Source organism: Brachypodium distachyon, chromosome 3, assembly GCF_000005505.3.
Source record: "Brachypodium distachyon strain Bd21 chromosome 3, Brachypodium_distachyon_v3.0, whole genome shotgun sequence".
In the NCBI taxonomy this organism is placed as follows: domain Eukaryota; kingdom Viridiplantae; phylum Streptophyta; class Magnoliopsida; order Poales; family Poaceae; genus Brachypodium; species Brachypodium distachyon.
Window position 1 is genome coordinate 56690877 of NC_016133.3, and position 24145 is coordinate 56715021.

General features: G+C 46.1%; 4 protein-coding genes across 7 annotated transcripts; 3 read left to right on the forward strand and 1 right to left on the reverse strand.

Moving 5' to 3' along the window:
- Positions 1 to 3025: 3025 nt before the first annotated feature.
- On the forward strand, positions 3026 to 5346 carry LOC100845697 (growth-regulating factor 1). Its single transcript, XM_003570473.4, has 3 exons — positions 3026 to 3709; positions 3816 to 4835; positions 4934 to 5346. Exons 1-3 carry the CDS (start codon positions 3481 to 3483, stop codon positions 4939 to 4941), a joined length of 1257 nt encoding a protein of 418 aa, XP_003570521.1. The 5' UTR covers positions 3026 to 3480; the 3' UTR covers positions 4942 to 5346.
- Positions 5347 to 7555: 2209 nt separating this feature from the next.
- LOC100846002 (ubiquitin-like protein ATG12) lies at positions 7556 to 9763 on the forward strand. 2 transcript variants are annotated; one of them, XM_010237741.3, is made up of 5 exons: positions 7556 to 7773; positions 7874 to 7932; positions 8676 to 8744; positions 8827 to 8871; positions 9407 to 9763. In XM_010237741.3, exons 1-5 carry the CDS (start codon positions 7737 to 7739, stop codon positions 9464 to 9466), a joined length of 270 nt encoding a protein of 89 aa, XP_010236043.1. In that variant the 5' UTR covers positions 7556 to 7736; the 3' UTR covers positions 9467 to 9763. The 2 variants fall into 2 exon arrangements, with proteins under 2 accessions (XP_010236043.1, XP_003570522.1); XM_003570474.4 differs by having other exon boundaries at positions 7571 to 7773; positions 8827 to 8889.
- A 223-nt stretch (positions 9764 to 9986) lies between these two features.
- LOC100846308 (replication protein A 70 kDa DNA-binding subunit A) lies at positions 9987 to 13192 on the forward strand. The gene is made up of 2 exons (XM_003570475.4): positions 9987 to 10329; positions 11213 to 13192. Exons 1-2 carry the CDS (start codon positions 10061 to 10063, stop codon positions 12828 to 12830), a joined length of 1887 nt encoding a protein of 628 aa, XP_003570523.1. The 5' UTR covers positions 9987 to 10060; the 3' UTR covers positions 12831 to 13192.
- Positions 13193 to 13783: 591 nt separating this feature from the next.
- LOC100846611 lies at positions 13784 to 20054 on the reverse strand. 3 transcript variants are annotated; one of them, XM_014901516.2, is made up of 9 exons: positions 19835 to 20054; positions 18442 to 18585; positions 18167 to 18326; positions 17896 to 17960; positions 16072 to 17043; positions 14982 to 15095; positions 14533 to 14793; positions 14401 to 14457; positions 13784 to 14274 (listed from the first exon to the last, which is right to left on the reverse strand). In XM_014901516.2, the coding sequence occupies exons 2-9, from the start codon at positions 18541 to 18543 to the stop codon at positions 14110 to 14112; spliced, it is 1896 nt and encodes a 631-aa protein (XP_014757002.1). In that variant the 5' UTR covers positions 18544 to 18585; positions 19835 to 20054; the 3' UTR covers positions 13784 to 14109. The 3 variants fall into 3 exon arrangements, with proteins under 3 accessions (XP_014757002.1, XP_003570524.1, XP_024317883.1); XM_003570476.4 differs by having other exon boundaries at positions 16084 to 17043; positions 19835 to 20052; XM_024462115.1 differs by lacking the exon at positions 19835 to 20054 and having other exon boundaries at positions 18399 to 18532.
- Positions 20055 to 24145: the final 4091 nt, after the last annotated feature.

Consider the following 24145-nt stretch of genomic DNA (forward strand, 5'->3'; position numbering starts at 1 on the left):
GTGTATGCAAAGGACCGAACTGTATGGACGCACTGCTCAGTAGTACGTCCTTGGCATTTCATTTTCATCTGCTGAATGGAGCCTGATTTTCATTTTGTATGTATGTACACATCTCAGGACGGTTGAGCAACAGTACAAGTATCTGCTGGTGTACCAAGAGGAGGGGGAGTACTATTATTTATCAACTCCACGTACTCTCCTACGGCATTTTCTCTCTCGGCGCTGAGAGAGAAGGGGAGTGGCTGGGGTAGGTAGTTGCAGGCTATCTGCGTGGGGGTGTCAGAATCTGCCTGTCTCCATCTCTCTCTTGCATGCTCTGCTGCCACCTGCAGCCTGCACCGGTTGCAGTCAATAATAACATTAACAAGTGTATATGCATGGTGTTAATATTCAGAAGGGCAGGGGCTCCCTCCCTCTCACACCTGCAATGCACCTGGTGGCGCCATGGCAGCGCAGGGCACTCTCTGACACCACCCCAGCATTGCCACATTAAACTTGGAGCCTACAGGGCCACTCCCCCTCTGCTACCTGCACCAACTACCGTTTCGCAAAGTTGGTGTCACTGCACTGTTGCCATGCCACCATGCATGCTCGTAACAGATCATCGATTTCTGCAAGAAACATCCATGTGTTTTTTCTCCTCATGAAAAGAAAAGGTTTTCACGCGGTATCTCAGTACAGTATTTTTGCAACCAAACGCTGATAGTGATAGAGAGGCCTGCCGACAGCTGAAAAATAAAACCGAGTAGCAATGGTCAGCAAGCATACCACGTGAGGGTTGGCAAACCTCAGCAAAGCGTTCTTCTTTCCGGTGACTTCAAAGAGTGGCAAAGGTCAGCTTAGCCGGTGCGCATCGGACGTACGTACGTGGGCGTGGGTACTACTGTATACCGCACTAGTACTACACTACACCCGAGCGCCCACTGCTTGTAGTCATCGGTGACACGAAGACCCCGGCCCCGAGCTGGAACGCGGCAGCCTGCAGAAAAACGGAAGGAAACGGCGGCAGCGTGCAGCGGGGACAGAGTGCAGGCAGTGATCAGTGGGGAGGAGACTGAGAACTGGGCTGGGCGCACAGCAGATTCTGCAGCGCGCACGCGGCATCTCTCGTGTTCCTTGACTGAATGGCCTATTCTCTGTGCTGTGCCACCACCTTAAATTATGGAGTAGCTAGGCGTGTCCAAGATAAACAAGCCGACTAATTTGCTTCGCTCACACGCACGTACGGCGGTAGTACGGGTACATGCATCTGCACGCACGGATTGGTCGAGGACATGTTGTGACTCAGCAGCGCCTAGCTAAGCTCATGGACTGATATACGACCCTCTTCGCCTCTGCTTTTTAACCAAGGTAGTCACGTGTGTCTCGGTATGCAACGGTTCAACGACCCGGCGGTTAATTTCAACCAAAACAAAATTTCTTCAATTTACACCAGGCTTTCTGATTTTTCGGGTAGGTCTGTATATCTCGGACGTCGGATTCTCAAGATTCTCAAGTACTCCGTCCAACAATAGTAACGTATTAACTTTACTTTACTTTGACCAATGCTTTGATCATGAATTATTCTATTAATATATAATTACATGACATAGACTCATATCCATTATGTTCCTACTCAGGATACTTGCTTGTGGTTATGATTTTGATCACATTAGTCACATATTCATAAAGTAATTTGTGCTCAAAGCGTTGGTCAACCAAACACTAATATGCCTAATATTGTTGCACGGAGGTAGTAAAAGGCTTAAATTTAAGTAGATGAATCAGAGAATGTGGTTCCACCTTTTTCTTTATGTCGCTCGATCCAAATCTTAAGGAACCAACCATATCGAATGATTGAGAAATCAACTTATCTCTAATTAAAAATCGGGTGACTTAGATATATTAAAAACGATATAAAAATAGGGTGGCTGAAAACCTGTTCGGGTTAATTAGATCTAGCTATTTTTGTGTGACCTATATACATACTAAAAGCGCTCACAATAAAAGGACCTCGAAGAAAGACACATGTTAATCTAAAGGGAGCGTCAATTTCTTAGTCAGCTTAGAAACTCCGTAGTTATTTCTCAATCAACGAACATAGCCATCAGATTAAGATTTTCTCATCCTTTGTACTTGTATGGATCCTGCACGAATCTCAGTGATTGGATGAAACGGTTGTTAGCATTGACTTTTTGAATATTTTACAACACGCCATGTTAACCCAAATTATTTGAATAATTTACAATACGCCACATTAATATGAATCATTCAAATAGTTTAGAACGCTAAAGGGTCAAGGGTTTAATGAGATATATTTGATAGGTTACCGATGGAAGGCCAAGACGCTTTTAGACCCAAATTGTCTGAATGCGACTACTCGGTTGATTAAGCAATCAATGCGTTATGACCTCTCAGTTTTATTTGTTTCTTTTTTCTCCACGAGTCACGAGAACATTATGAAGTACAAAAGAACATACTACCAACATTTGAACATTAATTTTGGAAGTACAAGAAAACATCCTACCAACATTTGAACATTAATTTTGAAAGTACAAAAGAACGTACTACCACCATGTTTTTAGAACAAACTCTTGGCCTTTTGTGAGATGATGATTTGTTTTGAACTTTGAAGCTGCGGATGGACTCATGCAGAGAGACCAGGGGAGATCCTCCCTGTGTCGTGGCGAAGCCCACACTGACCAGCCAATGTTGGCCCTCTGACTAATCTAGTTAAATTCGCATCATCTTGTATGCCGCATATAAGTTGTTTGGAATAAAGTTGAAGACGTGCACTGGGATTATTCGAGATCACTGTGTGTTTTTTTCCTGCAAGTTTTTTCATATTCCTCCGTTCCTAAATACTTCAGTGGTTGCACTGAAACCACCGCTAAAACCGGCTTTTGTCCGTGCGGCGGTGCGGAGGGAGTGCAATCTAACCTCCCGTACGTGTTGAGCAGGCACTAGTATGTATGGCTTTTGCCCGTGCGGCGGTGCGGCTCGGCTCGTACAGTTACGAGCACCCATAAAACATCTTCCGATCGGGCCTCGGGCACACAACCTCGTCAGTGCCACAGGACAGCACCAACCGGGTGATAGGCTTGGGAGCGGGACGCTGGAGCCGCTGCACAGCGAAACCCCACGACGACCCTCGCAGCTTCGCACTTTCGCTTGGCTCCGTGAACAGTCTCCGCCACGTAGCAGTACTGCAGTAGGTGCTCTCCTCAAATGGACGCGCGCGTCATCAAGCCTCCATGACTCCTTCCATGCACTACAAAACCCCCAGGAGCGCCTCCGAACCTCACAGTCACAGAGTGCTCGTCACCTCCACACGCAAAGCCACGCCACGCCCCAATCGATCGGCACTTGCGTTGAGCCGAGCTGCCGCGTTTACGGCGTATAGGCCGGTCTGCTGCTAAGTTCGTTGGGCGGAGGTCGATCGCTACGTAACGCATACGTAGCTAGTAGCAGCCGGAGTGCCTGCAGGAAGCAGGAAGCGAGATGATGATGCTGGGCGGTCGCGCGGCGGGGGCCGGCGGAGGCGGAGGCGGGCGGTGCCCGTTCACGGCGACGCAGTGGCAGGAGCTGGAGCACCAGGCGCTGATCTACAAGTACATGGCGTCCGGCGTGCCCATCCCCTCCGACCTCCTCCTCCCTCTCCGCCGCAGCTTCCTCTTCGACCCCGCCCTCGCCACTTCCCCTTCCCTCGCCTTCTCCCCTCAGTCCTCACGTACGCACACACATACGAACTCTTTCTTTGCATTTCACTTGCTTTCTTGATGATATATACTGACTACTGACTCGATGGATCGATCGATTGTTTTTGTTTGGTGCAGTGGGGTGGGGGTGCTTCGGGATGGGGTTCGGGAGGAAGGCGGAGGACCCGGAGCCCGGGAGGTGCCGGCGCACGGACGGCAAGAAGTGGCGCTGCTCCAAGGAGGCCTACCCGGACTCCAAGTACTGCGAGAAGCACATGCACCGGGGCAAGAACCGTTCAAGAAAGCCTGTGGAAATGTCCTTGGCCACTCCCCCCCCTTCCTCTTCCTCCTCCCTCTCCGCTTCTTCCTCCTCCACCAACGCCTCCTCCGCCATTAACGCCGCCACCACAACAACCACCTCCTCCTCCCCCGCTCCCTCCTACCACCACCACCACCGCCATGAGTCCTCCTCGCCGTATACCCACCACGCCCTCTACGGCGCAGGCGCCGGCGGGCCCTACGGCGGCCGGCAGCAGGGGTACCAGGTCAGCGGCAGCCCGTACCATCTCCACCTCGACACCACCCACCCGCACCCGCCGCCGTCCTACTACTCCTCCGCCATGGATCACCACAAGGAGCACTACGCCTACGGCCACACCGTCCTCAAGGAGCCGCCGCCTACCCACGGCGAGCACGCCTTCTTCTCCAGCTCCGATCACCACGCCGCCGACAGACCCGGCTCAGACCACGGCCAGTGGCAGTTCAAGCAGCTGGGCATGGAGCCGCCCCACAAGCACAACAACAACAACAACACTCCCATCCTCTTCTACGGCAACAACGGGAACAACAACGGCAACGGCGCGGCGTACGCCATCGATCTCTGCAAGGAGGACGACGAGGAGAAGGAGCGGCGGCAGCAGCAGCAGCACTGCTTCCTGCTGGGCGCCGACCTCAGGCTCGACAAGCCGTCGTCGCAGCACGCCGCCCAGGCGAAGCCTCTGAGGCCCTTCTTCGACGAGTGGCCGCACGAGAACAAGGGCGGCGGCGGCAAGCCGGGCTCCTGGATGGGGCTCGACGGCGAGACGCAGCTCTCCATCTCCATCCCCATGGCGTCCGCCAACGATCTCCCCATCACCACCACTTCCCGCTACCACCACGGTAAGTTATCTCGTTATTAATCGTACGAATGCTACATCTAGGCTATACCTTCTTCCATTTGCTTTCGTGCTGATTTCTTTCTATTTTACAATCTGCAGGTGAATGAACGATCCCAAGTTCCCAGCGTCAGTACCGTCCTACGAGGACCAGACAGCATCATCAACACGGAGCAAAGTCATTAACCCGGTCGGTTCTTTCTTGGCTTTGCTGCATGCATTCCTGAGCCACCAATCGAGACTTGCCTGGATCATTCATCTCGAGGCATGTCATGCATGCCGAAAACCTCCTGTTCGAGCGATAGTTGATCAAGATTTCCGTTTTCCGTTCCATTTTCTCCCCGTCTCTTTTTTGCAATGTTAATCAGGCTGAGGCTGCCCGAATCTTCTAGCTAGGGGAATAGATTTGTTTTTGCCTTCATGCAGTACTACCTGTCTGTCAGTCTATCCCTGTAATATCATTCATCAGATGCTCGTGACTTGTGAGTGAGCCGAGCGTGTTCGCTTTCTTTATATCTTTTCTTTTTCTCTCTTTCTGATTCCTCTGCCTGCGATGGTTTGTCACATCTGTGGATTCTGATGCGCAAAGCTCAGTAGCCAGATTACTTTACCGGTCCCTGAGACGTTCGTACAGTACGTCCTTAGGATAATATACAGAGCCCCCATGCCGCTGAGAGTCTGAGCAGTAAACATAATGATAACGTAACGCTTTTGGTCTTCCCTTTGCTTAAGCTGAGAGTGCTACCAGCACTATTGCCGTTTAGGATGTTTACTGCAGTTAAGTCCGGAGTTCCACAGCGAAAAGTCCAGTCCTGCAATTTGCAAAGCTCTTTCCTTCCAGTCGAGTCGTTTCCCACTTAACCCAGATACTACTGACTTGTGAGTCTTGGCCAGGTCTGGCCCTGTGCTTTCCCATGGACGGGTTCGATTCAAGTCTGCATTTGCTGCTGACCAGCCGGCTCCTGAGACCTTGTCAGGGTGTGTCAGGCGTTGCGCCCATGCGAGATTGACCGATCTAGGCTCAGGTTTGCTGACCGCTGACTGCTGGCCCAGCCAGACCCAGGCCAGCGCCGCTGCGTGCTTGCCTCGGCTCCTCCCTGCTCTGCTTGCATGCGTTCCACCGTGGCTCTGCAGGGTACGTGGCAGCGTCGAAGAGTCATGGTTGTCACTGCCGCTGGGTCCCACCAGTCAGTCCCGACCCTTCGAGTTGGTTAACGGAGAAAATAATAGTCCCACAAATTACGTACTCCGTACGTGTCTCCTGCTCGCGTGTCGCAGCCTTCGTCCTATCGATCAAACCAAAGTGAGGCGCGGCGCAGCGCGGAATCTCGCTGGCTGGTTCACGTGAAACGCACACACGTACGAGTAGAAACGGCTCTTCGCTTCGCAGCTTGCAAATCGCAGGTAAAAAGGGAGGGCAGTGCGTTGCGTTATTATTGTACTCCTGCACTACTGACACACGCGGCCGGCTGCCAGGTCCTCACCATTTCCGTGTAAACTTCACCGTTTCCGGACCCTGACCGGACTGTCTGTTCCCGTGTAAAAAAGCTTTGCATGTGGTAGCACTAGCATCCCATCTGATCAGTTTTATCCTTGCCACTGACCACGTACTGTGACCGCCGGTTTAATCTGAGCGGGAGGTTCAATCTTCAATGGTTCGAGTATGGGCAGCGTCTGGGAGAAAGCAAGGGATCGACCGAGCATGCATCCATGTCTGGCTCTTGTTAAACTCGCTCAGCCAAGAAAGCTGCTGCTCCAGGGGATCGATGCTCGCTCGACGTGGTGCTGTCACAGTAATTTTTAAGCAAGAAGTTACTACTGCAAGCAAGTAGGAGTAAGATGAAGAACAAGCAGCCAACCAGGTCGGTCACGCTCATGGGCAACCTAGAAGCTAGAGATTTTTGCCGGACAGAATCCCGTAATAAACAAATGGCCATGCGTGGTGATATAATACTGACTGTACTCTGTACCACTGCTGGCTAGACATGTTGATTAGTGCTATAGTACCCGATTAGTGTTATTTTTCTGTCGTCTGACATGACACCTCGGGATAACGAACGTAAGCCCTGCAGCACGGTCGTCGCAGGCGCACGCCGCCGGAGCTGGACTGCTGGAACTAACTGCTTCCTCCTTTGAATAATCGTGTCAGGATGTCGGTGTAGAGATCCTCGCGGCGTTCGGTTTAGCCCGTTTCTTTGGTTCGTTTTGCACACAGCCCAGGGGGATCCAATGCAGGCTCAGTGGCAGGAATATGTAGCCTGGTATTCCGTGCTCGCAAGTGTCGTGGCTCGAGCCTGCAAACACGGCATTTGGATTTTGGACGTCAGTCTGGTGCTGCTGCTTAAACAAACGTCGCAATCTCTAAGCGAGCAGCTATCGGTCAGGCCTGGGTTCAGTGCAGGAGCGGAGTATCAAATCAGTCGCCGCGGCCAGGCGCTGAATCTGGTAAACTCTGTATTGTCAGGCCTGCTCAGTGGCGCAGTGCTAAACCGTTTAGTGCTAAATCGTTTAGGAATCTCTGAAATTTCTGTAAAAAAATCCTTCGAATCAAAGAGCCGGAAGCTTTTGTTTGCAGGTGAAAAATAGCGGCAAGCCTGTTTGCAATGCCAGTAAAGGAAAGCCTCTTTGCAATGAGTCTAGGAGTCCAACCCAGGCCTTATAGGGCCCAAGAGGCCAGCTGTACACATACCAGTCGGCCCATGGCCTAGAGGAGGATACCGGTGCCTTCTCCTCCAGTTCTCCTGATACCTGTGTTGTTTACGGTCTGCCAATTCCGAAGCAAAAAAAAAGGAGGGTTCTTCTTGTTCATCGCAGAGGTATCCCTCGGTTTCGTGTCACTTCGGGATCGCATCGCCAAGCACGCCTTCCTGAATCCTCATCTTCGCCCCCCGTCTTCCCAGCTCCGATGGCCTCCGCCGCCGCTGAGGCAGCCGATCAGAAAGGTTTGCGACTCTCGACCCTCGTTGCAGATCTTCTGCCTTCCTCCCTTTTCCTCCTTCGCGGGCGCCTAAGTAGTTCTCTGTTTGCTGTTCGAATCTCCAGTCGTGGTCCACGTGCGCAACACCGGCGATGCGCCGGTGCTGAAGCAAACCAAGTTCAAGGTGCGGCGCTCCTCTAGTTGCCCTTGTTTTCCTTCTGCTGCTTAGCGAGATCGAGGTGTCGTTTCTAGTTGGATATTGGATTTGCTCTTGTAAATTTAGACTCTGAACTAAGTTTAACATCTATTCTGGTAGTAGCAACATTGTAATTCTTAGATTTCATTACTGAACTCGGGAGCTAGGCTGCTTTAATAGAAAATAAATTAATCTAGTAGTAACCAGGTGTTTAGTTACTACCTGCCCGTAACAGTTTGTCAATATGAAACTCGCCGGATTTGCTAATAAGGAACAAGAATTGAGGCTGAATTTTCATCCCATGATGTTTGCTCGTGGCAATTTTGTCTGCTTACTGTGATATGGGAGCAGAAGGTAGTATTCAGCAGGTTTTTTTCACCCTGGACCACAAGTGTGTTTGCTTAACTGAATATCTCAAATTGGAAACCTCGCTGTGATAACAGTGAATTGGTCCTGCTAGTAACCGACTAGACTAGCAAAAATTAGTAGTTATAGAACTTGCTTTATTCCTATCACTCCTAGATAGACGGACATTGCAGTGAATATAAGGTTAACCTAGTCTGAGGTACAGTAGTCCTGTGCATACAATTTGTAGCGGTATATTGGCTAGTTCAATTGAATTTGTTTAAATCCTGCTGTTATTTGTGTTTATCATTGAATTGGATTAGGCAGTGTTTGCCTTGTGTTGCCCACAAACCTCATTAAAACTGTTGCACTGCATCCCCTGCCAGATTTCAGGAAGAGAGAAGTTTTTAAAGGTCATTGAATTTCTTCGCCGACAACTTCATCAGGATACACTGGTATGAATGTAGTCTTGAGTTCAATGGAAGTTTAATCTATGACACTGAAGTTTCACTGACAGTTTTTCTGTATTGTGCACAGTTTGTCTATATCAACAGTGCATTTTCACCAAACCCAGATGAGCTGGTAATTGACTTGTATAATGTAAGATTTTATTACATTGTCTCTACTTAATACTATGTTCTCTTGAATCTCCCAACCTTAGAAATGTGTATCGTCACATATGATGTGTGTTTGCAGCACCATTGATTTTACCTCTCTGAAGATAGACCTTTAGGATTTCCCCCCTATGTGTCAATGACATGTGGAACTGGTGCCTCATTTTTTTTGACGAAATGCAGGCTTTCGATAATTAAAGTATGCTAGCATCAGGATACAGGGTAGCATGATCACCTAGGGTGATCCTAGAATACCTATCATTAGGGTGTTAAACTGGCAACTGAGTTTTTTTTCCTTATCTCTTCAGTTAGCAAATGTAAAATTTGGGACTTGAGACATGCCGACTAGATTTATATCTGTTCCAGAATATATTTATGGTTTAATAATTTAGTCTGTACTCCTTAGTTACTAAGCATCGTATGTCATTCCCATCAATCTTTCATTTACTTCTGGGACATATCACCAAAGAAGGCTGACCATCTTCTTATGTTAAACACTGCAGAACTTCGCGATTGACGGAAAGCTTGTGGTCAATTATGCTTTGTCAGCAGCATGGGGTTAAGAAAGGTTGGACAGCATTAGGAAAATCAGCCGTGCCTACTGAAATTGTATAGTTTTGGTGAATCACTGTAAAGCTCCGTCATTTCTGTCTTTAGATGTCGGATCCTCTTTGTTTTGTTCCATGATATTGGTCAGTGAAGTGTTCGTAGTACATTAGTAAACTCAGCTACCAGCGAGAGATGGTGTTGTTGCTCCAACTTCCAAACTTGTATTCCCCTTAATTTTTCCGGTTTTATGGAACAAAAGGGATCCAAACTTAATCTTTGAATGGTAGAAAAAGATGAAGCATTAAAATGGACATTTCGCAGGCCTGATTACTTCCGTTCCAACGATTTTTTCTGAGAAGAACGTAGAGCGGTAGAGGTGAGATCAGGATTCATTCAGGGCATGTCTTGACTTTTCTGGCCACCTGAGCTTTGCTACGGTGCGAAGGACGGCCCATGTTGTTTTTTTCGGGTGATGTGGCCCATGTTTGTTTCAGGAGTACGAAGGACGGCCCAGCTGCCCCAAACGTCTCGCAGCTCTCTTCCTTCCCCCACGCTCGCAGTCGCAGGCAGGACCTGAAGAAATTGGGGTTCGGGCGGTTGGCGAGGCGATGGCGGCGGTGAGGCTGACCCCGAACGCCGTGGAGGCGGTGCTGGCGGGGGACGTTAACCTCAGGCCAATCGTGCAAGTCCTCGACGTGCGCTGCGTCAACGTCAGCGCCGATAGATGGCGCGGCAATGTCTCCGACGGCGTCAACACCGTCCCCGCGCTGTTCGCCGGGCAGCTCAGCGCCCTCGCGCGCTCCGGTGCTGTCCGGGGCGGCACCATACTGCAGCTCGATGAGTACGTCATCAACAACGTTGGGGGCGGGCCCCGAAGGTTTGCTTACGCCTTCCCTAACCCCACCACTGTCTGCCTGGATCGATGTTTGACTGCTTGCTGTTGCGATTAGTGTGCTTGCGGTTGCCGTTAGGGCTGTTTCGGTTAGGGTTCGTGCCTGCGCCGGTTTGGGCATGCCTGCTCGCGATTTGTGTTTGGATGCGGTATTTCTGTTTGCCAGTGTCGAATAGCTGGCACTTGCGAGTTGCGTCCCGTTGAACTGGTCGGGGTCTCGCTTTAGGTTGATACTTTCTAGTAGTTGGAAAAATTAGTTCGCTCATACTCATATGATATGTGTATATACTCTCATAGGTACTAGTTGTGAACTAGTTCTTCTTTCTGATATAGAATACTCGGAAGATATGAGTCAATAGTTTCACTGTTTCAGAGTGGGAACAAACCCATAAATAGAACTAATACTGTGCTCATTTTGATGATTAGACAAGTCTGTTTCTGGTTTGTTCCTAGTCTGGAGTGCATCTGTTAGGTTCCTTGTTATTGATAGTGTGTATTTGATCATTGTAGTCTACGTCGTACTCTGGAGTCATGCCCACAGATTCAGGCGTCCTTATTTGATTGAATCATTTAGCGCTTGTGTCTTTCAGCTGTACCCACTTGGTTCAGCAGCATCCTTGATATTGCAAGTTGGCATTTACCAATTTTTATTGTTCCACATGGCATTTACCAATTTTTTTTTATTGTTCCATATGTGATCTGTGTCTCAGTAAAAGCTGTTGAAGTACAGTTTTGTCAGTCAGCATGGCACATTCAAGTTTGGTTGTCATATGCCAAAGTAACTAATGGAATTATAATGTTGTCCTTTTGCTTAGAGGGTATATGGAGTTGTTTCTTGCTGTTGAGCTGATTGGTTGAATATCTGTAGGATCATTGTCGTTCTGAATATGACAGTTCTTCGTGCTGAGTGTGACATCATTGGGAATCCGACGATTACTCCAGAAACTAGACTTCCTAACCAAAACCACTCGGGAGCGGAGCAATTTAATGGAATACGCCAACCTTCTGTGGCAGCAAACTCCTTGAACACACCAACCATGCTCGGTCACCAAGCTCCGGTCTTCCAACCAACTGCGCAACCATCCTATCGCCCTGCACCCAGTTACAAAAACCACGGACCAATTGCCAAAAATGAAGCCCCTGCTAGGATAATCCCCATATCTTCTTTAAATCCTTATCAGGGCCGTTGGGCTATCAAGGGTAGAGTTACTGCCAAGGGAGACATCCGTCGGTACCACAATGCAAAAGGTGAAGGTAAAGTGTTCAACTTTGACCTGCTTGATTCTGATGGGGGTGAGATACGGGTGACATGCTTCAATGATCTCGTTGATCGTTTCTATGAGGTTGTGGAAGTTGGTAAGGTCTATGTGGTATCAAGGGGAAACTTGAAACCTGCACAGAAGAACTTTAACCATCTGAACAATGAGTGGGAGATTGTATTGGACAATGGATCATCAGTGGATCTTTGTCCTGATGAGAACAGCTCCATTCCCTCCCAGCGGTTTAACTTCAGACCGATCAGTGAAGTTGAGGATACTCCGAATGCTACTATCCTTGATATGATAGGTGTTGTTATCTCTGTCAGCCCTTGCACCACAATACAGAAGAAAAATGGCATGGAAACTCAGAAAAGAATTATTAACCTGAAGGATATGTCTGGTCGAAGTGTTGATGTAACCATGTGGGGTGAATTTTGCAACAGAGAAGGCTCACAGCTGCAAGAAACTGTTGAACGCGGGGTCTTCCCTGTTTTGGCTGTCAAAACAGGAAGAGTAAATGATTTTGGTGGCAAGTCTGTTGGCACAATTTCTTCCTCTCAACTTCTCATAGACCCTGATATTGTCGAAGCTCATAGTCTCAGGCAATGGTTTGATGGTGGAGGAAGGGATGCTTCCACTCAGTCCATATCCAGGGATGCCACTCCTGCAGCATCAAGGAACGCTATCCGAAAGACAGTAGCTCAAATCAAGGAGGAAGGTCTTGGGATGGAGGACAAACCTGATTGGGTTACAGTTAAAGCCTCTGTTATATTCTTCAAGAACGAGAACTTCTGCTACACATCTTGCCCTAACAAGGAAGGTGACAGGCAATGTAATAAGAAAGTGACAAAGGGGACCTCTGGCTTGTGGTACTGTGACAAATGCAATAGAGAATTTACAGAGTGCGACTATAGATATCTTCTGCAGCTACAGATTCAAGATCACTCGGGAACAGCTTGGGTGACGGCATTTCAAGAGGCTGGGCAAGAGTTACTTGGTGTCTCGGCGTCAGATCTCAGCAGGTTCAAAGAGGAGGAAGATCCTCGTTTTGCAGAGACCATGCTCCGATGTTTGTTCCAGGATTATCTGCTGAGGCTGAAAGTCAAAGAAGAAACATACGGGGATGAGCGGAGAGTGAAGAACACCTTGGCCAAAGTGGAGAGGTTTGATCCCGCGGGAGAAAGTAAATATCTGCTCGATACAATTTCAAGGTTGGTGGCGTCTTAGTAGTGAGTTTCACCCCCTCAAGATGCTGGCTGTGTCTATAACCGTTCTCTTGCTTGCAAGGCCGAAGGTTTACTTACAATATCAAGGGATTTGTTCAGTTTAAGAGGCTGATATGCTTTTGATGTGTTAGCTACTCTTAGAGCATGTCGATGCCTCGGCCTATTTAGACTCTGTGTCCTCTTCATGGAGCAATTCAGAAGTACGTAGGAATAGCTATTAAAACATATTAATATCTCGGCTTAGGACTCCGTCCTTTTTAACTGAGCATTGCAGTTATTATTTACCATGAATCTGAAAGAACAGTATAATGGTTTATTTTTGCATCACCTCTAATCTTACCTAAAAGCACCATATTTGTGGTATACATGTAGCAAATTATCAGTTGTCTGAAAATGATTCATCTGTCAGCTTCTGCTACTCTGCAGCCTCTCAGTCCGGACATGCTTAATCTAGCTTGAGGGATATAGATTTGGTGTAATCAGGAGAGATAGCAACTTGTGGTGAGATTGGTTCTAGGAAATCGACCCTTTTTGCAAGCGGCTCTTGAAAATGTCACGGGGACAGGAAGGAAGGCATGTATATGCCCCGTTTGTTGTTTGCAAATATGCAGCAAATAATAGTACTCTCTCCATCCAACAAATGATGTCTTGACTTTGACTAAATTTGAATGCATCTATACACTAGTCATGTCTAGATACATCCAAATTTTGACAAACTTAACACATCTTTTGTTGGACAGAGGAAGTATGAAAAACGAGTAAGTTGTGTGAAGAACAAAAAGACTTCTCCTTAGTTTTTTATATCCACCTTACGATTAAACGTGCTGTGTATTTGATATGGTCTGACGATTTTTTTTTCTTGTTCGTTGTAAGTTTAATAAACCTCCAAGATAACAAGTTTGATACACGGTCATTTAGCGGCTGAATTCCAATTCAGGACAACGCAAACTCCTCTTTACCTGAACAAGTAAACGTGCATTTATTCATCCATGTACCTTCATGTCATCAAGTGATGAACCCACCTCCTACATTTGACAACTACTCTGTGACTCTGTGAGCATGAACTCCAGGCTGCAGCTGCCCAGATAAATACATCTAGAAGAGAAACCATGTGAAAAAGAACTGCACTGCATTGCAAGCCTGGAGATTATTTGCATTGCATGTGGAGAACGCGATCACAACTTTGTCGCAACAATATGTAGTGTTCATCGTCCACAAGCGTACATCTATCTAGCTCTCTCGGTAGTATCCATCTATTTTCCTGCAGTACATCACATGGATCACAAGAACCCCGATCCTTTCCCCTGTGCAGCCCTGCTGTTCAACTGCATTGGTGCTGCCAGGTCCCCCACTTGTGGTTGCATCTCAGCTAGTTCTTTTACTCGTAACAAAATGGACGGTGGTATTGGTATGGTCGAAGGGTTGCTTTTCCGCAGACAACTACCCTGCTCAGCAGAGTTGAAGAGTAAAGAAAATGAGTAATCTGGGAGCTAACAAATGGCAGGATGGGCATAAATGGGCTGATACAGAAAAGGTTGATCATGTGAAGTTGAAAAGGGAGAAGTGATTACATCTTTTTCCAGGTAAAGCTGTGTCTGGCTGGCTCTGATCAGATTCCGCCACTTATCCTGAATAAGCAGCAGCGTGATCCATTAAAATCCAAATCACAAGGAATGAGAGAGGAATTTTACAAGATATCACACCTTGAGATCCACCGATGTGCGGTAAGAATATGATGCGAAGGCTAGTCTTCTAATCTCAGACCATTTGCCAACTCCGAATCGAGCCACACCATCAACCAGTTTCAGAACCTCGGACAGTGTCCATGCTCGATGATGCTTCCGCTTCAAACTCCGTTTTGTTTTGGACTTGGCATCAGCTCTGCACAAAATGTTTGCTTCTACAGTCCGAACCTCCTTATTATCAGCTGTTTCTACATGCCCTCCGTTCTTCTCAGCATTGTTCTAGTAACAAGATGGACAGAAGAAAATATTTTATTGCATGCCAGACACAGGTCACAATTGCAACTCAGCAACAATGTTTGAGGTGATCCGTGTTTCATTGTTTCAATATATATATCTAGTTAGTTATCAGCTTCTCGAGTATAGATTTTCATTATGTGGTCTTACATGACCAGAGGCACACAGCATACCATTAGCGGAACCTCCATAGCTTGGTTCACATGGTTCCCCTGTTCACCATCCTTTTCCACCGTCATCTCAACTGCCATCTGAACCTCAGCACATTCCACTGAAGGCTTGTCATCCTGTTATTCAATGTATAACAAAGAGAGTACGCTTAGTGACATCTGGTGAGATAGCCAAATTTGTTTTGCAACATATGCTGCAAGTTACTATTGATCCAGCTGCACACTTGCAGGTTGCATCAATTGCTATGTCTAATTAGGTTACTGTGTTGTATTTTTCCCTGTTTAGGTTGACCAGTTGAATCATTGGTCTAAATTGTTCAAACAGAGCATTGGACATAAGGTGGCAAAGCGAGTCTTCGTTAACAGTTATATGACGAGATCTCTTATATGACACCTACATGTCAGGTACCAGACTCTCAGGCTGTCCACAAGGAAAGATTAAATTGAGACCAACATGTTAAGCTCTTTAAGAGACATCATGAGTGCATGACATAACTAAGGCTCAGAGATTTTTATTGTCTAAGAAAAATGCAGCAAAATGAAGAAAAATTATAATCAACAACAGTTACCTAATTGAAAATTAGGTACCGGTTAGAGTTGCTTGAAATGCACCTTCCTACAAGCTATTTTTCTTAGGTGAGAACCTGGAATGTGAGCAACTGAGCACATAGCCACATGGTAATTCTATCTTACTTGGGGCATAGTGAAAATTACATCCAAAATGTAACCATCTTAAATGTTAAGTTTCTTAGGTGAGAATCTGGGTTCTGTTTTGTTTAGGTCTTCACTGTTTTGAGAAACAAAGCTAGACACAGGGAATATATCCAAAATCATGCACTTAAAAAAAGAAGAGAATGACATGTACCAATGTACCATCAATGCCTAAATATAGTACTCCCTCCGGCCGGAATTACTTGTCGAAATATTACATGTATCTAGACGCTTTTTTAAACGTAGATACGTCCATATTTGGGCAAATTTGAGACAAGTAATATGGATCGGAGGGAGTACTGTAAATTAACATGTGCATCTGTTTTAAGTAATAAAAAAGGCAGACAGAATGTCCAAAACTGTGAAAATAAATGGTGCATACGTAGACTGTTACCAGAAATGAGCTGAAGTTTCTCCTAGGACGCCCTCTTCTCATCCTCGACACGTAGGGAACATGTACACTAAATCCTCCGAAAGTATCCTTTCGAGTAGGATAAGTTATAGTCAATGAGTCAACTTCTTGGAAAGTTGCCCGTGGTCTCAGTAACACCTCATCATGTGCAGGCCTTTTTCCTGGTGAAGAAAGCTTCCCAGTGGAGTCAAAAGTCTCAATATCTGAGAGCTCCTCAATGTATCTTTTTGTTGGCTTTCGAAGTCTCTTAGCGGTGCCTTGTTCATCCTGTAAAGTTCCTAGTGATTCATCGTTGTCTGTTGATATTCCTTTTAGCCTCTTGGAGGATCGCTGTTGGTCCTCACTCTGATAGTAAGAGCTAGATGGTGTATCTCTCTCGTTTGCATGATCCAGTACTTGGTCCCTAGCCAAAGAAGTAGCTTCAACCTCAACCTTAAGTATTCCTTCAATGGTTGGTAGCTCTTCTTTGGCATCCTTGCCAACAACAATATAATCTTTAATTACACAACCTGAACTTGGAACATCACAGGAATGGGTCAAACCCATTGTAATCCGTCGTTTGAGCCATAACTTGTCCTTGACAGTAGTTTGACGCCCAAATGTGGCTCTAAATGCTTCCTGAAGTTCTCTAATTGTAAGAGTATCCAAGAAGACTTCTCCTCTTAAAATGGAAAAGTCAGGAACTGAACTGGTAATTCCAGAAACAGATGGTTCTGTAGATGAGTCATTTACATGTCTTGAGCAGGCATCGGCCTTTTCTTTTTCAACACTGCAAGAGTCATTTAGCACTGTTGATTTTGTAGTCTCAGTTGAAGCATTATCCAGGTGAACAGTGTTGTGATACCCTTGTTCTGTGTTCAATTTTTCAGGTTGCTTGTCATGAACAACTGTACACTTTGAGGGAATATCCAGAGAATCATCCAATGGTTTTAACCTGTCTTCCTGTGCAAATGGTATGCATCTCCTTAAAGTTGCATTCACTTAAATAAGAAGACATAGACAACATGTGTACACTGTACAGGAAGGATTTGTAGATGATATAAGCATTAAGGTGAATGATCTAATAATGACAATTTGTCAAACTAATGAACAAATTTACCCACTGTTCATAACTTATTGGCCTAGAGAGTTGATTAAAACTGTGCTCTCACATATTAGCCAGATGAAAAGATTTATAACTACACTACAACAAAGAACCTTCACATGTCCCCCCTTCAACCATTCCCACAGCTTCCAATGACCCATGGTCAAGCCGAAATGCCAGTTATTGACAAATAGGCATGGAAGCTTGCTAATATTTCATTTCTACTAACTTAGTTCTGATCCATGCTACCTCATAATAGCAAATACATAAAGGAAAGCTTAAGCACGAATGAAGATGGCACTGCTGGAGTAGGAGACACAGATATGACTAGATGACAATGAATCTTGGTGCTAATTTCAAATGTAGGTCCAACTGAATTCAATACATAAAAAGTAATATTATTGAAGTCACAGGCAAGCCCTAACTGGAACGCAAGAATTTAATAAGAAATGGTTCAATTCCAATGGAATCGGAAATAGTTGTGCATGCCAGACGGGGCTGTACTCTGAATTGAGAATTTGTTAGGACCAGATAGCCCATGTGAAAACCATATCAGATGACTCAGATTTAGTTTGAAACATTGACCACAACGATTCTAGCATACACACAAAATCTATTTGCTAGTGGAATAAACCTCTGATGTGGCAGTAAATCTGAAGAGCTTAGAATCATGGCATATATTCATGATAATAAGTAGACAGACAACATACCTCTAGGTCAGCATCCAACTTTTGTGTCTGTAATTTACCGGTAGTCTCTAATTTGCAAGGCCCCTCTGCACAAGTTCAGTAAGAAGTGACAGTAAGCATTTTAGATAGTCAAAGAGGTTGAATAATATTTAATGAAGGAAAATGAAGTTTGTATGGCTAAACTATATTCCAACATTACAGCTTAAATCTTGTTCTAATGAAGTAAGTTCACCCAAAACGAGAATGGTATAGCACAGTGATAATGTAAACTGAATAATGCTACTGACAGCACCTTCCAAGTCAGGCTTCAGAAACATGCAATTGTTAGCAAAAAAATCCTCCACGCGCCCTACATCTTCAATAGAAGGCAGATCAACCTTCTCATCAACAAAATGTTCAAACTGCAAGACTTCATCCTCTGTAGCAGGAACAAGTGTTCCATCACCTTCAACCTTTTTTGTATGAGAAATAAGGGTTTATCAAAGGGCTATAAGCAACTAGAAACATCATGATGAGTTGTGTACCTCAAAAATATATCCAACAGGGTAGAACTAGGTAAGAATTTACCCGAACTAGCTGGTAAACCACTGGATCAGAACTGCCATTCTCTTCAAATTCATTCTCTTCATTCTTATTCTCCCGAGCATCTTGCGGAGCACCAACTTCCATAGATCAGTACAAACTTCATCCAATGTCAGTACTTATCAAAGCCTGCCAGGATGAAACTATACAATCAGATGGAATCAATTTCAAATTACAGCTTATAGGACAAACAAGTCAACCAACAATTCAGCGATCCAGGATCAAATGAAGGTAAATAGTTAATAGTGACATAGCTCAGTGAATGACTATTCTGATTAGGGAAATTCAGTCGTAACGAATAAACTGAGACAAACAAGAGGATTCAGGTGATAATATACAATGTAAAACAAAACGAAAGAGATATCATACAGAAAAGCACGGTATAAACCATCTATTCTAGTTGGATGTAGATTCTAGAGCCACAATCTTGCAACCAAATTGGAAAGCAATCATTTGACACAACAAGATTTTAGAAAAGAAAGTTTAGCTAGCTCAACTGGTTTGGACACATCTCAGGCTGCAATCTAGCACGACAAGGTATGTAAAGCAGAATTAAATAATGGCATTAACATTTTCTCCAGCTCCGATCGATTTCAGCAATGCTTCTAAGATTAAGAAAATTAACTAGTTTGTAACGTTAAACCCAAACCACATTAAACAGTTCCTGAAACAATAACTCCAGGATTAAGTCAAAACCCGCTGCCTTTAGGCAACACTCAATACCCTAAGTAAATGAAAATCATCCCTTCATGACAGTGGTGAACGAAAGCTCTGCCCCGAAATAGCTCTTCCTGCTGTTCAATCCACACTTTTACCATCGACTCCATCTCAATCAACATAAGAATACAACGACTTAGCAAATATCCCCCACTGCATTTACTACGTATGGAGAATATAGAGCCCAGAGCAATGGTCCAACTAAAGCTATCTAAATATGCGCTGATACTGTGATACAGATGATTCAACAATCATACCAAGCCAGGATTAAGCTAGCACTACAAAACTGATGAACTAAAGCTGTCAGGATACAAATTCCAGGCGGTGATTAAGCGGGAACCAACCGAACTCTCTTTCACCCTCACGCACAAGCCCGCATCACGGGAATGTCTCAACTCAAAGCTAGACGAAACGAACTAAACAATACAGCAGGAAAGCCCACCTACAAAACTACGCCTCTCCGCAAGCTCCGCTGACGTCACGTCCCACTAAATCAGGCGCGAAATACATGCGTGGCCAAGCGAAATCCCACGCGCCTGATCACGCAGAGCTCAAATTGCCGCACGCACCGTCAAATCTACCGAAAAACAATCGGGAAACCAGCGCGGGAACTCAACGATCGAGCGGATCCGAGCGAGCGAGCGAGCGGGCCTCCACTCACCAGCGATCAGCAGCAGGAGGAGGAGGAGGTGGAGCCGCACGGCATTTGCTCCGATCGCCAGGACGGAACCGCCGGCGGATGGATCAGATCGCGGTGGAGGGAGACGGGCAGGGCGATCCTCCTGCTTCCTCGGTTGCTTCGTCTCGGTGTATGGAAGAGGGAGGGGGGAGCGCTCTGTCTGCTTTGGTGCGATCTGGATAGGAAAGGGAGGACGGCAAGAGAGAAAAGAAGTGGTGGTTTCGGAAACGGGGAGGGGAATTCGAGGGGTGGGAGTGGGAGGGGCCGTGCGGCTGGGATCAAGTCCGGATGTGGATCCGACGGCTGGGATGCGAGTGACCGGTAGGGAGTGGCGCAGCGTGGGTGATGAGAAGCGAGGCTTCTCGAGCACGCAAAGATTGGCGCTTCCGCGGAAAAGCAGACCCGAGTGAGCAACGCGTGTTGAGGAAAGATGTTTACGACATGACTTGTGTTTTTTTTTACCACTGAAATGTCCGTGTGTTGCAACGGAACAAAAAAATAAAATGATACATTCAAAACATGCATCAAAACTTCTCATTGCTTTTCTTTAACGATCTCCAGATATCCTTTTAAAAAAGGTTTCTTCCGAAGATTGTGTCTCTATACTCTAGTCTCTCAAAATAAAACAATACACTTTCTTCTGAAAATTATATAACATCGTCCGGTCAAAGAAGTTTTCAGACGGAATCACTTAATTTTTTTAGTTCTCTCCACTATCTCACTTCAGCCGTTAAAACAAAGAGTTACAAGCGGCAACAAATTTATGTTTTGGCAGCTCGATGTTCGTTTATGAGTATAGACATTTGATTATTTTGTTGAGTATGCTAATTCTGATTTTCCTTGTTTTCTGAAGGAGCTTATCAATATTAGATTAAATCAAGCCTAATTAATAAACTGGCAGCGCACGTGTAATTTTTTTCCAATTATTTGATTGAGTTGTTCGGCGGATCTAGTTTGTGGTCAGTTCAGACGACTTGACGTCGTGGGCCTCTCGGCTATCTGACTGCTCGTAGTCCTGTCTCTACGTGGCGGCTGGAGTCCGTCTTATATGGTCGGCAAGTATTAAATGTGGCAACTCGCCCGCGGATATCCGACCCAAGTGGGTAGAATAAGGGTCGACGTTTACGCCCATGGGTATACCCGATGGCTCGTGCGATTAGTCATGGGTAGGGTATGAGTATAAGTTTATACTCATGGATACCCGATGGGTCGCCCAGTTAATATTTTAATTAAATAAATATTTTTTATTATACAATATGTGGACTCTTTGATGCAATAAGAAATAACGGATGAAACCTGTTGTAAATAAATAAATAAATAAAGTGCAAAATTGGCCCAGCACTAACTCGATGACCCATCAACTTGGCATGTTTGCCCATCTCTCTCGCTCAGTTTGGCTCACAGAAGAAAGGCATCGAGGCGCCTTCTCCCATCTCCCATTCCTGAAAGGGCATTTCGATCCCTAAGTGTTTTGGTGTTAATGACAACATGACTCGTGGACTAACCGTGTGCTCGAGTGTTTCAGATTTGAGATCATATGGCACAAGACGGTTCGTTGCCCTCAAAAAGGAAAGAAGCGTAGCGGTGTTTAGCGACTTTTTATTTATATTGAGTCGTAGGAACTCCGTACTATTAAGAGGGAGTCCACGTGGGAAGGTAATGTGTGAATCAACTTCACGTACACAAACTACCATATTTGCACCCACATAAAGCCTACCCGTGCGAGAGAGAGCCACCGACCTGTTCCAGTCCCGAAACTTCTGGCCTACCTCCGGTAGGGTGGAACTTCCACCCAACGTCCGGCCTACCTCCGTGATGCTACTGGAATTCATTTGTGTTTGGCGGAGGTTAGACCGGAACAAGGGCGGAAGTTCCGGGGTATGACCGGAACTTCTTCCCCTGGCAGACTAAGTGCATAACGGTTAGATTTCGGGACCCCCATAAATAGTAATCCCCTACCTCGGGATGAACTTATCCGAAGCCCAACTCTCTCCACACCATTTCTAAAGCTTCAAAGTGCTATATCTCCCTCCATAGAGCTCCCCCCTTGTTGATTCTTTGAGGATTGGAGGAGGAGATCTAGATCTAAGGTTTCACCAAAACAAAAAGTTGATTCCCCTTGTTTCCTTTGTGGATTTTGTTACTCTTGGGATTTTGGGATCTCTAGCCGGAAGGTGTCTCTTCAAGGCCTCCAATCTTGTAAGGAGGTGCTTGAGGATTCGGGAAGGAATCTCCAATTAAGTTGTGGAGTTGTGCCCTTCTCCTTGTTTGCAAGGGTTCGGCGTTTGTCCTCAAGAAAGCCACTAGTGGAACTCACTTCACCTTTGTGGTGTTGTGAGAGCTCATTCCACCTTTGTGGTGTGGTGGGTTGGAGAATAGAATGAGCCTTTGTGGCGCCTCTACCTTTGTGGTAGAGCACTTCTCCAAATGGAGACGTACACCGACCCCAATAGGTGGAACTCCGGTGAAATCTTTGTCTCCTCGTGTGGTATCATTCTTGCCCCTTTACTTACTTGCAAAGCTTAATTGTTTATCTTGTGCTTCGGCTATCAAGCAAGTTTCAATTGATTATCTATTGCTTGTGCTCGTGCTTCGGCTTTTGCATCATTCTAGGAGTGTTCATCATTTAGACATTTTAGTGAACCCATGTATTGATGCTTGTATCCTTAAAAGTGAAAGAAAAGTAAAATTGTTAGTCGCCTATTCACCCCCCCTCTAGTCGACCATACCGATCTTTCAATTCCACACTCGGCCATCATCTCTCGTTCTCTCTACTATGCCCTAGGTGCTGCCATCATTCTCTCTCGCAGTTTGTCTCATCAGCTTCTTCTAACAATTTGCCATCTCCTCGTGTAATTTAGCCCTAGGAGGAGATGGCCGTGGCTAGGAAACGGAAGAGGGGACCAACCGTGTGGCCACGCCTGGGACACAGAGGGGACAACCGTGGCTTCGATTCCTTGCCTGATGGGTGCCCGATCAGGTCTCATCTTCCGCCTCCCCTAGTGTTCCGGTGGAGCGATCTTTTTCTCATCAGATTCGGAGTTGTTGCCTCGTAATGATCCCGCTGGCGATGGATTCCCTCTCGGAGTTCCAGTCCAATTCGGTGCAAGTAATGGCCCAGCCGGCTTAGTAGACCTAATATATATGCAATCTTGGGAGACCCACATTTTTTTGGGAAGTTTGACAGCCGAAGGTGAAGGGAACAATCCGTATTTTTTAGATAGGTATAGAAAATAAACTTCATTAATCAGTAAAACGGCTACAGTCCAAGATCACAACATGTAAGATCTCATCCGGGCCATGCCGGATCCAACTACCAGTACGATTATTACTCCTGGCTAGGTTCGCCAAGATGTGGCTGACACCGTTTTGATTCCTGCTAATCTTGCCAACACTGATTGGGTGCGCATCGAGAAGTCTTCGGATCTCCCGCACACACATGGCATACGGCGATCTATCTAGTATCTTGGCACTAATCAGAGAGAGGGCCTTGGCACAGTCAGACTCAAGGATAATGATCTTGTCTGACCACCCAATAGCCGCACGGAGGCCTTCCTCGCATGCCAGTAGTTCAGCCTCAAGGGCATCATTGCACCATTGGATGCTTCGACAAGCCGAGATAATGATTTCTCCTCCGTGGTTCCGTAGCACCAGACCAACACCAGCAGAGCCATTAGCCGGCGAGAAAGATCCATCAACGCTCAGTTTGACAAAATCCACGTCCGGTGGAATCCATCTGTCATCCGTCGCAGCTTTCTGACCAGTTCGATTTTTATGTTTCATCGATCTGGCAGAATAAGAGGCCACCTGCTTGCCCTTGACCACCTCAACCTCAGAATGTTGCTTGATAACCAACAGGGAATCCATGTAGCTGCAGAGGAAACGCTTGGAGGCCTCAACTGGGGCAGGGACTTTGTCATGTTTGATGTCATTATGTACGTGCCAAATGCACCATAACAGCACGAATAACATCGCAGCCTTTACCTTGTCCATGTCCGAGATAGCCTCCAAGAACTAGCCAGGACCTGAATTCCGCAAATCCTTCACGTCCGGCAAATCCCAACACTCCTTGATGGCCTGCCACAAGCCACGGGCATTGGGGCATCGTGCTAAGGCATGAAAGGAATCCTCCTCATCTGCACCACAAATCTTACGGGTAGCAAACTTCCTCATTTTACGCTTGCAAAAATTAACTTGAGTGGGGAGAGCATCTCTTGCAAGCTTCCAAGTAAAGATATTAACCTTCCTCGGCACAATCTCATTCCAGATGGCTTTCCATTTGGTGCTGGATCC

What these genes read in the sequence shown, in the direction of transcription:
- LOC100846611 (XM_014901516.2), bottom strand. Translation starts at nt 18,543, where the DNA reads ATGGAAGTTGGTGCTCCGCAAGATGCTCGGGAGAATAAGAATGAAGAG. An exon ending in TCTGAAGCCTGACTTGGAAG is followed by an intron (nt 17,961 to 18,166) that starts GTGCTGTCAGTA and finishes GAACTTGTGCAG; the next exon opens with AGGGGCCTTGCAAATTAGAG. An exon ending in AGTTGGATGCTGACCTAGAG is followed by an intron (nt 17,044 to 17,895) that starts GTATGTTGTCTG and finishes CCATTTGCACAG; the next exon opens with GAAGACAGGTTAAAACCATT.
- LOC100845697 (XM_003570473.4), top strand. Translation starts at nt 3,481, where the DNA reads ATGATGATGCTGGGCGGTCGCGCGGCGGGGGCCGGCGGAGGCGGAGGC. An exon ending in CTTCTCCCCTCAGTCCTCAC is followed by an intron (nt 3,710 to 3,815) that starts GTACGCACACAC and finishes TGTTTGGTGCAG; the next exon opens with TGGGGTGGGGGTGCTTCGGG.
- LOC100846308 (XM_003570475.4), top strand. Translation starts at nt 10,061, where the DNA reads ATGGCGGCGGTGAGGCTGACCCCGAACGCCGTGGAGGCGGTGCTGGCG. An exon ending in GTTGGGGGCGGGCCCCGAAG is followed by an intron (nt 10,330 to 11,212) that starts GTTTGCTTACGC and finishes GAATATCTGTAG; the next exon opens with GATCATTGTCGTTCTGAATA.
- LOC100846002 (XM_003570474.4), top strand. Translation starts at nt 7,737, where the DNA reads ATGGCCTCCGCCGCCGCTGAGGCAGCCGATCAGAAAG. An exon ending in TGAGGCAGCCGATCAGAAAG is followed by an intron (nt 7,774 to 7,873) that starts GTTTGCGACTCT and finishes TCGAATCTCCAG; the next exon opens with TCGTGGTCCACGTGCGCAAC. An exon ending in AACTTCATCAGGATACACTG is followed by an intron (nt 8,745 to 8,826) that starts GTATGAATGTAG and finishes TATTGTGCACAG; the next exon opens with TTTGTCTATATCAACAGTGC.